Raw genomic sequence first — 12,686 nt, forward strand, 5'->3', positions numbered from 1 at the left:
TTTTTGTGCTTTTATTCACTTCCTGTGTGCTTTGCCTACCATTTGTTTAAAGAAGGAATAAACTGGAAAACTTACTGAAAAATAAAACAAAATCCTTGAGTGTCAGGTTAATAGAAGAAATTTCTTTGAAAAAATTAATCATTTCTGCCTCTAACATCTTAAGTTTTGACAAATTCACATATTCGAGCACCCGTTGTATGCAAGACACTAGAATATGAAAGTTTTAAAAACTCCCTTTCTGCCCGGAACGATATTATAGTTAGGTGGGGGAAGAAGATAAGTACACAAATGATCACAAAAGAGAAGTTCTTCAACTTAAAAACTTTCAGTTTAGGACATTTCCTAGTTATTGGCCAAAGCAAAAACTCCTCAAACTCTGCCCATCAATTACAGTATATCACTTCAGATGCAATAAAAAGGAGAAACACACAGCCTTTTGGAAGCCAGTGCGGTGGCTGGCAGAGGTTGCCAGGGAATGCGGAGGAGAAACATCGAAACCTGGCGGGCCTCTCCGGCCAACCAGAAAGTCCTGACCAGTCACGCAAGCACAGGAACAACTCACAACCACGAAGTTGGACCAGGAATTTTCCTGCAGACCCAAATGAAGAATGACAGATTATACAAGGAAGAGGACACTCCCGGAGATGCTAAATCTACTTCACTGGCTCTTCTGCTCTTTCAGACACCACCCGACATCCACTAACAACTAAAAAAACAAACCAGTTCACAAAGAACCCGAGTCATAAAGTAGGCAACACAAGGAGATCCAGCTTTTGAGAGAAACATGATTTCAAATCTGGTCTGAGGTCTTCTCTGGCTCTGGCTAGATTGCTGGCGGGGGCCTGTGGGGCTTCACGTGCCCCTGAATAGTCTCTAGAAGACCACAGGTGAAAAATTATTCAACATCCTTCCCATCTCGTAGCCTTAATAAAGAGGACTTGAGGTTGGATTAAGGAAATAGTCTGTAGTCAGATTTGTTTATTAGTATGCTGGTAGTTGACTGTCCTATTATCAAATAAAACATTTCTCAGGGGATATGACCGCTCGCTGCAAGTAGTGGTAGGTGAATCACATACCTGTATTTTGACCACATGCTCTTCCTGTTCATACAAAAATGATTTCCTAGCTTCATACTCTTTCCTAAGGAGGGGTCCTGAGCTTGTGGCTTGAAAGTGAAGAAGCAAATCTTCGGAAGCAGACCACATCTTCTCCCGGATGTAACCTGCTGTGATTTCCTCAACAATGTCCTGGCAAGAGACATTGCTCATGGTTACACTTCACACATCAGGGGAAAGAAGTATACAGAATAGCTTCTGGAAATTCTATGTTTCAGAAAATGATATGAACAGCTCTTTCTGGCTTGGGTTAAAAACAGATTTGACCAGAGCAGAGGGATGAGCCGGCTCGGCTTCTGTCTCGCGACATGATTTTGGAATCCTCTGAACGTCGTGCTGAGTCGGAATGAGGACGTGGCTGAACGGCCGCAGATTTGGAGGCGGAGATGTGTGGACGATGCTGGCCCTTGCGGGCGTGGGGCCTGAGCTCCCCAACAGTACAAAAGGGACAAGGATGATTACAGCGGGAATATGTACCATCTCCTCTCTCCCTTGAGCTGCCAAAAAAAAAAAAAAAGACTGCAGTGCCCATGAGGTTTCTCTGCTGCCTTTCTGGCCCAGGATGGAGAAGGCAGACTCCTGCAATGACTTGAGTAAAACTCAGCTTTGGGGGAAAGTAAAAGACATAGGGCAGAATAAAAGGGGGTGGGGAGGAAAGACAAGCCCTATCTTGGGTAGATAGGGAAAACGTAGATGAATGAGAAAAAAGGACGAAGGGGGACTATGAGAAGTCTTTATGTGGACTATGAACTGGCTTTACTTTTACGTTGAGAGACACAAGCAAAGACTGGACTCACTTCTATGGATGATGCCTCTTATTCAGTGTGATTGAAATTAACAGATGGCTAATTTTTAAAAATTGAAAGTGAAATCATATAAAAGATGCATGAATGCATTTAAGAGAAGACATATGTATATTCATGGAATAAAATCAGTTATTTTAGATTGTTTAGAAAAAAAGACATTTATTTTACAGTGTAGACCCTCCACTTTTTAATAATTCTAACAGATCGATGCTCACTTTTACAAAGTCAGACCCAGGGTGTCTCTGGATGCCACATGTGCAATTTTTGGCTCTGAATTTTAACCCTTCAATGCTGCTCCTTCACGGTTTGATACATAGTTTCACTTATAGCATATGGTTTTTCAATATTGCCCATAATTTCATTTTTCAGTAAAGTAGCACTAGTAATTCATTGTCACAATGTTATTTTCCTGTAAATTGTGGAAACATTTCAAAGTAGTTAATAAACTATATTCTTCACTATCTTCTTGTTGGCCAGGATTTCTGGTGGCCTCGTCAGTCCCAGGCCACAGTTTTTACTCCGAGTTTTAGGAAACACAGCACTCGTGATTCTGCCCACAACACGCTACACTGCAGTGTCTTTGATGCTGGTGACTTGGCAATTATGTGAGATCTACACTGGTGAGTTCTACTCCCCCCGCCCCCCCAAAATGGAACTCACTAATTCTCAGTATTTTTCTCTTTAAATATATTACAATGCCTGGATCAAATAGCAACTTCACATCTTTTAGGTCCAACTTTTGGTCTCAAGTCCAAAGTAATCTTGGTGAACATTCATTCAAGAACATTTGCCTCTGGGAAGCATTACCCATTTTTTAAGGGATCTACATATCTGTTGTAGGATGAGAGGGGGAAAGAAGTAAGATGCTTAAATACTGAACACCAAGGAATTATCACTAATTGAGCTTTTGTGGGGTCGAGGAACCCCTGAAGATTGATTTCTTATTAACTGCAAAAGCTTTCTCCCCTGCTGTTTGAAGTTGTTATGCTAATATGGAAAAATCCTAAAAGTTAGTAACCACGCAGCCACAGCCAACTGCAGTTCAGGAAGACTGCTCCATATCCAGCCTTCAAATAAACCAATCAGTTCCTCCCATCACTTCCATGATTCAAAAATAGAAAAACAATCACACTTATTTTTATCTAGTATGGTTTTTCATGAAACACCAACCTCCTACCTCAATTTCTTTTCCCATGAGCCACGATTCTTTACGCAAGCAAGATTCTGGTGTGACCCAGGAGCTCTCTTTCGAATCGACATTGTAGTAGTAATCATATTTCTCCTGCAGGGTGAGTTTGAGCCATGGACCTTCAGCAGACACTAAAGAAAACAGTGTGTTACATTCTGGAGAGGAACATGGAATGCTTCAACATCAGTGCTGTTTCTTCTAGTGACGATGTTTCTCAGCAAGCGTTCAGTTAGTCTAGGTTAAAATCATTAGAAACGATTCACTGAAATAGAATGAATGCTATGTGTTTGCTGGCAGTTCTCTGCTAAGCCAAAGACGAAGGAGGAGAGACTGATTGTCTAAGGCTGGCTTTGGGTCCCAAGCTTCTCATGAGAATAATAGGAGTCACAAATGGCCACCGAGAAGGATAAACAAACAAGGAATGTAGACAGAGAAGACAGATAAGCAAGAATCCTCTTGACTGAGAAAGCCTTTCCACAGCTCCTCTGAGAAGTGACCTACAAGGACTGTGACCCATTATTTAAGCAAGGCCAATGCTGTGCATGAAACCAAAACAGAAGTGACTCATCTTTACTGACAACCTTATCCAAAGTACAAAATGGCACAAGCAAACATTAAGGTCACAAAGTAGGGAGAAGGAAAATTCTGGTTCCTCTGACTCCTCTTGCTGTACGCAACCACACCAAATGAGGGGAAATGTTGGAAGGACTTAATGGGGGTAGGGGCGGACTGGAAAAATAGCTATGGCGGTCATGGCTTAAACTGGTCAAGAAGGATGTTTCCTTTTCACTAACCCATGGGCTATACTTCCTGTTTAGACATCTGTTTATTTTATTGAACAGTCTTGCTTCCTGTCCCAGATCAGAGAGCTAAAAACAACAAAAATAAAAATTAAAAAGCTATGACCTAGACCAGGCTAAGCCTACTGCTTGCTGCCAAGTGAGCATTAGACTAATTTGACTTTATAGGTAAATCAAAGTTCATGTGAATTTTCACATATAATGTTTAAATGAATTCAAATAATTGAGGAGAAGTAAGATCCTTTATTATACGTTAATTCCTTATTTAGTTTTAAGTGGCCCTCAACTGTTGCATTTGCCAGTGCCCAGGAAGGGAGATGTATCTCTTTTCAAACGGGCAGTCAGAGAACTGTTCATCTGTTTAGAACTGCTGATGTCCTAGAAAATATGTTGCACAAACTAGGGTGATCACAAGTAATCATTTTTTTCAATTACCAATAGTTGTCAGATTCACAGATGCTTTCACAGAAGACCAAACACCTCTTTAAGGCAACCCTCTCACTGGAAAGGAAAGAAGGTAAAGGGAAGTGGAAAAAAACACACACACAGATATCTTCTCTTATTTGCATAAGAATTGAGAAGTAAAAAGGTCTTGGTTGGCTTTAGAAGGTTTTATTTCAGTAGGGATGTCAATGGATAATAGGAAAAGAGACTTGTTATCACTCTCAAGCCCAGGTTGGATTTGCAGTCAGAGGCTGAGGAGGATGTCTTTAGCCCAGAGTCCAAGTATTTCTCTTTATTTATTTTTTTTTCAAGTATTTCTCTTTAAAAATGTAGTTCATTTTTTACTTAGAGGAAAGACTAATTAGGGACTTTTGAGAAAACCATAAAAGAGACAGACTTCAGTTAGTTAAGAGGTGCTAAGCATTCCAAAAGGAGGCATACTTTCTAGATGCCTGGTAGACAAAACTAAACCTGTGTATAAGAGCTAGACTGAGCTATGGGGGTCAGTGATCCGCCTAAGGGTGGACATTTCAGTTTGGAAAAGAATCGACATCCTGGAACCAAAGGTGAGAGAGAGAAGCCTAATCCTACTCACCCCTTCCCCCCAAACAATGTTCATGACTTTAGATGCAGTTGAAAGTCAGTGTTTACTTGCTCAGAAAGCATGTCTTCTTTCTTCTAGAACAGGGGTTGGCAAACTTTCTATAAAGGGCCAGAGAGTAAATATTTTCCGCTTTGTGGGTTCTAGGTCTCTGATACAGCCACTCAACTCTGCCATGCAGCATGAGAGCAGCCCCAGACAAGAGGTAAACCAATGAGTGTGGCTGGTGCTGATGAAACTGGATTGACAGAGACAGGTGGTGGCCCAAGGAATCCACTGAGAAGCTACTAGAATGAACGAGTTCAGCGAGGTTGCAGAATACAAGATCAAAATACAAAAACCAGCTATGAAAATGTGTCCATGCAAAAACTTGTCCACAAACGTTCACAGGAGCATTATTCAAAAATAGTCAAGAAGTCGAGGGGGGGGGGTGGTTCAAATTCCACTAATTGATGAATGGATAAACAAAATGGGGCACATCCATCCATACAATAGAATATTATCAGCCCCCAAAAGGAATGAAGAACTGATATATGTTACAACATGGATAAACTTTGAAAACGTTATGCTACGTGAAAGAAACCAGACAGTATGATTCTATTTACATGAAACATCCAGAACAGGCAAAACCACCGAGACAAAATTTAAATTAGTGGTTGTCTGGGGCTGAGGGCGGAGGGTGAGGAACAACAGCTAACAGGTGGGGATTTTGTCTGGTGTGCTAAAAACATTCTGGGATTAGCTAGCGGTGTTGGCTGTACAGGTTTGTGAATACACTAAACCCTCCGAAGTGCACACCTTAGAAGAGTATGGAAATTATATCGCAATTTAAAAAATCATTGTTTTTCCACACATTAGCAACAAGCAACTCCAACATGAAATTGAAAAACATTTATGACAGCGTCAAAAATAATTAAACATATAGGAATAAATTTAACAAAAGAAATGCAAGCCACATGCACGAGAACTACAAAACAATGTCGAAAGAGTTAAAGACCTAATTAAAAGGGAAGACGTTGCATGTACATGGGTCAGAAGACTTAATATGGTTAAGATGGTAATACTCCTCAAACTGATCTGCAGATTCAACACAATCCCTAACCAAGTCCCAGCTCTCCTTTAAAAAGAATGTTTTTGGGGTTTTTTTTTGTGGAAAAAAATGAGTCTAAACTACCTCCTAGGTTTTTGAACTGGATGGACACCTGGGGATATTTTGATTCCATTCAACAAAACATAGACACAGACAGAGGGGCAGGAAGCTTAAGAGAAAGAAGATAAACTACGGTGGGGCCAGGATGGATATGAAATTATGATGGGTCATCTCTAGGAACTCAATCCCTGAATTAATATTGTTTCGCAATTCTTTCCCACGAAGGATGAGGTAGGGGACACTATGGTAACTCCTGATGAAGAAACACTGGAAAGAAGACAGGGCCTCAAAAGTGATGAGGTGCCACGAGAGGGTAGCCAAGAGCCCTCCTCGTATTTCATTAACAGGAAGTTGGCTGAATTGGAGGGTATAATCTCCGAGTTGGAAAAACATCAAACTTTAAAAAGCAAGTGCATAAGGTACTACTGAAGAGACCTTCAGTTGAAATAAAGACATTTTCCCCTCAAGTTCCACTTCTAAGGCTATACACTGTCCCAGTAGTTTCCCGAAGGTGAAGAGTACCCTCTGCACAAGCCGCGCTGCGCTGCAAATAAACACCAGCCTCAGCGTCGGGAGACACGCTGATCCTTGCGGCTAGGACATACAGGGTGCCCCGGAAGAGTCTGCTAGAGAAATACTGGGTTAGGCGGTCAGGAACTCATCTCCTCGGGTCTGTCATTTTCTCCTCCTGTCCCAAACGTCATGAATAAGAATTTCTAAATCTGAAAAATGAGTATTAAACTCATGATCTCAAAGATAATTCTCAGAGCTAACATGTCATGACCTTCCATTGGAATGACAGGCATAAATATTTGCCGACGTTATTGATCTAATCCTTTGGAGGCTGATTCACTGCACTTTATTCTATACTTTCAAAATTACTCTTTACCCCAGCTACATATTGTACAATCAAATATCATTTGTTTCAAAAAAGACAGAGACAAATATGAGTGTAAAATCAGTTTGTATCACTGGAGGAATGGATCTACAAGCGAGACCTATATAAAACAAAGTTTCCCTAAATACAGTATTTTCTCAAGTCCGTGATGCTACCCACGCATAGCCACCAACTTTACCACAGCTTTCCAAAACACACACAAAAAGAGAAATAGCTAACTAATTTCCTTTGCCATAGAGGACAAACATCATTTTAGTAATGTTAATTTGAAAGCAATATTTGCGTTAAAGTTAAGAAAATACAATACCACGGAAACTCTCATATTGAAAACGGTAGTTAGCTTGTGCTAAGCGACAGAAACTCTTACCACTTCCAGATTTCTGCCTTTTTGCCTTGGAAAGCGCGTCATAGTACTCGTCGGAACATTCAGGGATCACGTCGTTTGTATTGCAGACGTTAGACTTCAAAACAGACAAAATATCACTTGTCTTTTCTTTCTCCAAACACTGATTAACATCCACGACCAGTGTAACCCCTGGATGATGATAATAATAATAAATGTTTTTGTTAATGGTTACCTTCTCCTACCCTGGAGGCATGTAACCTTTCAGGAATGCACTGGTGTCAAACCTTATTACCCTTTCAGAGTATGTATCACATATGCCTGAGAAACAGTCACCAACTCACCTACCTGTTTAGACCATAAGAATAAGATCCCACAGGAGCCTGGCTGGTTAACAATCACAGCATCTCCCAGTTATTCTTGTGTGGCAGCAAGGCACTAGTGTGGCTCGCTGTGCTAGCCCACGAAATGGGGCGGGAGCACACCGACAATACATGTGCACCCTCACACAGCACCTTAATCAGTATTTGCGAACTAGCTTTATGAAGATGTTTACTTATTTTAGAACAAGGAAAATGTTATTTAAGCTATGTAAATCCTGATATTCTCCTGACAGTGCAGGTATACTTCCAAGATTGTCATTATCAACCAAAACGAACGTTCTAGAAGGACGACAGGCTCAGCTAGTGGCTATGCGTGAAGGAATCCAGAAACTTAATTCTGGAACCAATTTAGCCCTATAAAGCTTTTATCCCATTTCAAATTTCTGCCTCTCCCCACGAATGAAATCACACCGAACCCTTGGTTGCCTGAAGAAAGTTTGCATGGTGAGTTCTTTACTGTCCACTTCAGTTCCAGGTCGGAGTATTATGGCCCAAGCAAATGGAACTATTGCTTTCACAACCTGTAAATGTACTGAGTTAGAAATGTAGAACAAAAAAAAAAAAGGAAAAATAAACTAGTTTAAAATACTTTTTAGATGAAAAAATCATCTTGATGAAAAGAGAAGGGAGAGATGGATATTTTTTATTTTTAAAAATACACACGTGTCAAACTCTACCCCACAAATGCTAAATGGTATATCGTTGCTAACAGTTATGTCCACATGTGCAGAACTACACAGCCTGAAGGGGCAAGAAAAATGGAGTCTGACTTTCGGCAGCCTGGAGTCAAAGCCACACGCATGTGAAGGGGCACACTGAGAACAAAGAACTGTGGCAAATGCCAGCTGCCGCCTGACAAAAGGTAGGGCATTGTGTTCTTGTGTGGAAGTTAATAGGAATGGGTGAACTGCTCCCCACCCCCCCCGGCCTCTTCTCCAGAAAAGCTTTGTAGGATGAGAAAAATGCAGTAAATGACAAAGAATTCTTACATGATTTACATCTGATAGCTTCATCTAATCTAGAAAAATACCATTTCCCTTAAAAGATGGGTATTGAAGCCATATGTTTTTTCATATAGTAATGTACTTTATCATTGAGTATTTATGTTTGAGGAGTGGGTCCACAGATTAATTTTCCAGCTAACTGAGGCTTTGCATTTTTTTTAAAAAGATTTTATTTATTTATTTAGAGAGAGGGAGGAAGAGAAGGAGAGAAACATCAATGTGTGGTTGTCTCTCATGCGCCCCCTACTGGGGATCTGGCCCGCAACCCAGGCATGTGCCCTGACGGGGAATGGAACCGGCAACCCTTTGGTTTGCAGGTGGGCACTCAATCCACACTAGCCAGGGCTGAAGCTCCGCATCTTAACAGAACCATTTTCTATGAAAACCTAAAGCCCTGGAGAAAACCCTAATGCAATAATCTCTGTCCTGCTCATCATTTTACCCGCAGTCCCTGGTAAATGGAAGGAACGGAAAGTTTGCTGAGAGCTGCCCAAAGAGTCCTTCATGCCATTAAACTTGTACTGTACTATAATATACGGATGCTTTCAAGGGCTAAGGAGGTATTTGGGCTCCTTTGCTTCTGCATTAAATGGTCTTAAACTCCCATGCTTATTGGGTTTTTCCCCTCACTGTCACTGTCAGCTGTCACTTCTTGCTGCTGTCTTTCTGTCAGTGGAGGGCAGCCCAAACACTTACGTGCTTGGTAATTAATCCATGGTGTCTGATGTGCTCTGAGTTGGGAAGAAAAACAACCAAACATCACAGCATTATGCCTGAGATAAAAATAAACGGGCTCCAAGTGTCTGTCCAAGGGGCCCCCCAATGAGCAGAGTAAATCAGCTCCAGTACGCAGGCTTCTTGACATCTATTTGATTGCTTTTTGGCTTAATCTGTGGGTTGTGCATTCCAGATAGCCGAGGATGTCAGATAAATGATGTCCATTAAGTTAGGTATATTTCTGCTACGAAACAATTAAGAAACTTCCCATAAATCATCTAAGAAATCCAAAAATATGTTTGCTTTACATCTGAAGCCATACGCCAGCAGGCTTTCACTAAGGCATGCGATTTGTTCTTGGGGGAACGGGGTAAGAACACCTTTTTATGTATAAAGCGCAGATCTACATATGGTATGTAATCAGATATACAATACATCTGTGGTACTAAAATTACGTGGTGAGGACCAATTAGGAAAAACGACGTTTAGAAACATTCCTTCGGTGCAGCAATGGAAAAAGGTCGAGAAACATCACTCTAAGGAGTCACACGTAGAGACAAACCCACGTTAAGAAACAAGATGCTCCAGTGAAAACGAACACTGGGCCAAGATGAAGGAGGCTTGAGCTCCTCTGCCCTTTTAAACCTCGCCTGTGGTCAAATTTGTGAGCCAACACATTTTCTTTTATCAAATTATCTGGGAGTGGGATTGATGCTTACACCATGTGGCCAGAATCTGTTTCAAGTCTTCATACAAAGGATGAAAAATGCTTTTAAAAGTAAGATTAAATTCCTGTTAAAAAACTGGAAAATTCCTGTCTCAGTGTCAGAATATACATTGCTTTATCTTCAGAGCATATTTTGGTTGTTATACACGATAGAAGAAACTGTAGTAGCTCTTCTGAGGGACAGGACAGATGCAGAAGGCAGAATTTTAAGTGTGCAAGTTCAGAGTACAAAGTCACACATTTGAGGAGAGCTTTGACTTTCACAGTCAATAAATAGAATCATGAGTCTCATGTAAAAAAACAGAATCAACATTTGCAGGCCAAATGTAAGAAGAATACAGAATAAAAGGAATAATATAGTATCCAAATCGGTTTGATCTCTAAGAGAAAAACTGTAACCCTTTCAGGCTACTTGAGTGCCTGTATGACAATCTAATTTCTTGAAAGCTTTTCTTCAAACTACATTGCCTTCAGTTTTATATTTAAATTCAAATCACTTATATACATATCTCAATTGTATTTTCTCTTTCTTAAGGATTAGAACAAAAAGACTTCGAAGGTCCTAAGGGTATAAAAGTTCAGGTTGGGGAAATACACATATTTTTCCTGGCTAAGGAAATAAAAACCAGATGTTTCTCCCAGATGCTCCCAAAGTTTAAAAGCATATGTCTGGAGCAAGAGTGAGGCATCTCAATAGCAATCTGTGGCCTGATAGAACAGGATAGATTCTAGTTGTGCTATGAATGGACGGCTTAATGAACTAGACTTTTAGGAATCTTATTTTAATTTATGTAGGTTATTCACACATGTAGAGTGTTCATATATCAGCCTTGCTGCTATCTTACATTGCCAACTGAATTTTCATAGTATTTCTTTATGAAAACAGAGGCTTAGAATAAAAATTTTTTTAAAAAGTTCTCATTTGAGCCAGTGTGGGCATCCTGCCGGGTGCTGAGTGTGTCTCTTCCACGTACGCATTCTGGCCTGGAGAAAATCCCAGGCCACCCTGGGATTTGAGGACCCACTGGGCCCCTGTGAGACAGGCTTGAGCTGGAACTCCACCGATCACCTGGCCTCCGTGAGCCGCCTCTCTGACTGCTTGGACCACAGTGACATTCTGGGTCTGTTGGAATTAGTGTCAGTTCAGAGCCAGGGTTCAGTAACCCCCGAAAAGTCTGCCTGTGTTCTTTTCCCCAGCATAGCCACCATGATAAGAGGCCATAGGTCTCTGTGGGGGAAGCCCGGGAGAAAGATAAACACTATAGAGTTTTGGGGGTGCAGCAGAGTCCTTTCTTGAGCGAATCCTGCCTTCCTTTTCCTCAAGGGGTCCTGGGTCTATAAACTGGCTCATGTCTGGGAATTAATTGAGGGGCCATGACTTTCTGTTTTTATGATTCAAGTAACACTTCTATTCACTTGACCTAGAGTTCTTCTCCACTTGTACAAGTAAGAAGGTAGCCCTATTTGGTGTGGCTCAGTGGATTGAGTGCCAGCTTGTGAACCAAAAGATGGCTGGTTCGATTCCCAGTCAGGGCACATGCCTGGGTTGTGGGCCAGGTCCCAGGTCAGGGGGATGCATAAATAAATAAAATCTTTTAAGAAAGAATTTAGTAGGCTGTCCGCTTCCCTTTTAGGAAAACCGTGTCCGATGAGCCGATCGCACAGGGCTCTGCGGGTCAGGCTGTGCTGACCACTGCTCTGACACTCCTGTCGGTCACAGGGTTATGTCCACTTGTGTTTTGGCAATGAAGTGCTGCCACCTGGCCTCTGCCAGGCTCCCTGCAGATTTTGGATTTGCCAGCCTGTCCACAATTGCATGAGCCAATTCCTTAAAATAAATCTCCCTCTTTCTCTCTCCATATACATGTGTGCGTATAGATAGATGTATATATACACCTTCCAGAAAAAACAGATTGATTGATCTATCTATCATCTATCTATCTATCTATCTATCTATCTATCTATCTATCTATCTATCATCTTTTTAGTTCATTTTTTTCCAGAGAAAAATATTTATGTAGTTCTTTCTCAGGAAAACCCTAATACAGTGAAAAACATGGAAGGGAGGATGGACATATATTGAGCAGAAATGGGCTAGTTTTCTAAGGATTAAGACAAAAAAGGACTTGATAAAACTATAAATTTGAGAGTTTAGAAGCCATTTCTGCTTCCCGGGTTTTATTTGGCCACATTCTCAGATTTTGCTGGAGACAGTACCTTGTCATTGAAAATAGTGCAGCCAACACAGCCTGTTGTACAACTATGCTTTCAAGAACTCAAATTGGTAGGAGAGTCCAAATCTTTTCAGAATTAAAAATTACACATTTTCAAAAGATATATTAATTAATATAAAAATTCAGATGCACAACCAGACACGAGCAAGGCGAGCTGGGCCAGCAAAAGGAGGCGAGGGCTTACATTGCTTTGCTTTGTCCTTGTCCGCGTTGGCCTCACAGACTGCGTGCTGTATCTCGTCCAGCCAAAGAATTTTAGAAGCACTCTCAGTGTC

General features: G+C 41.1%; 1 protein-coding gene across 2 annotated transcripts in view; it reads right to left on the reverse strand.

The window, feature by feature from the left end:
• Positions 1-12,686, reverse strand: part of IQGAP2 (IQ motif containing GTPase activating protein 2) — a 263,135-nt gene that overhangs the window by 49,202 nt on the left and 201,247 nt on the right. For both annotated transcript variants that reach the window (XM_024563618.3, XM_045197804.3), the window contains exons 14-17: positions 12,596-12,686; positions 7,371-7,538; positions 3,099-3,241; positions 1,077-1,247 (exon numbers count right to left, since the gene is read on the reverse strand). In XM_024563618.3, the coding sequence (XP_024419386.2) occupies positions 1,077-1,247; positions 3,099-3,241; positions 7,371-7,538; positions 12,596-12,686 (573 nt within the window). The remainder of the gene's footprint in view (positions 1-1,076; positions 1,248-3,098; positions 3,242-7,370; positions 7,539-12,595) is intronic.

Source organism: Desmodus rotundus, chromosome 1, assembly GCF_022682495.2.
Source record: "Desmodus rotundus isolate HL8 chromosome 1, HLdesRot8A.1, whole genome shotgun sequence".
Taxonomy (NCBI): domain Eukaryota; kingdom Metazoa; phylum Chordata; class Mammalia; order Chiroptera; family Phyllostomidae; genus Desmodus; species Desmodus rotundus.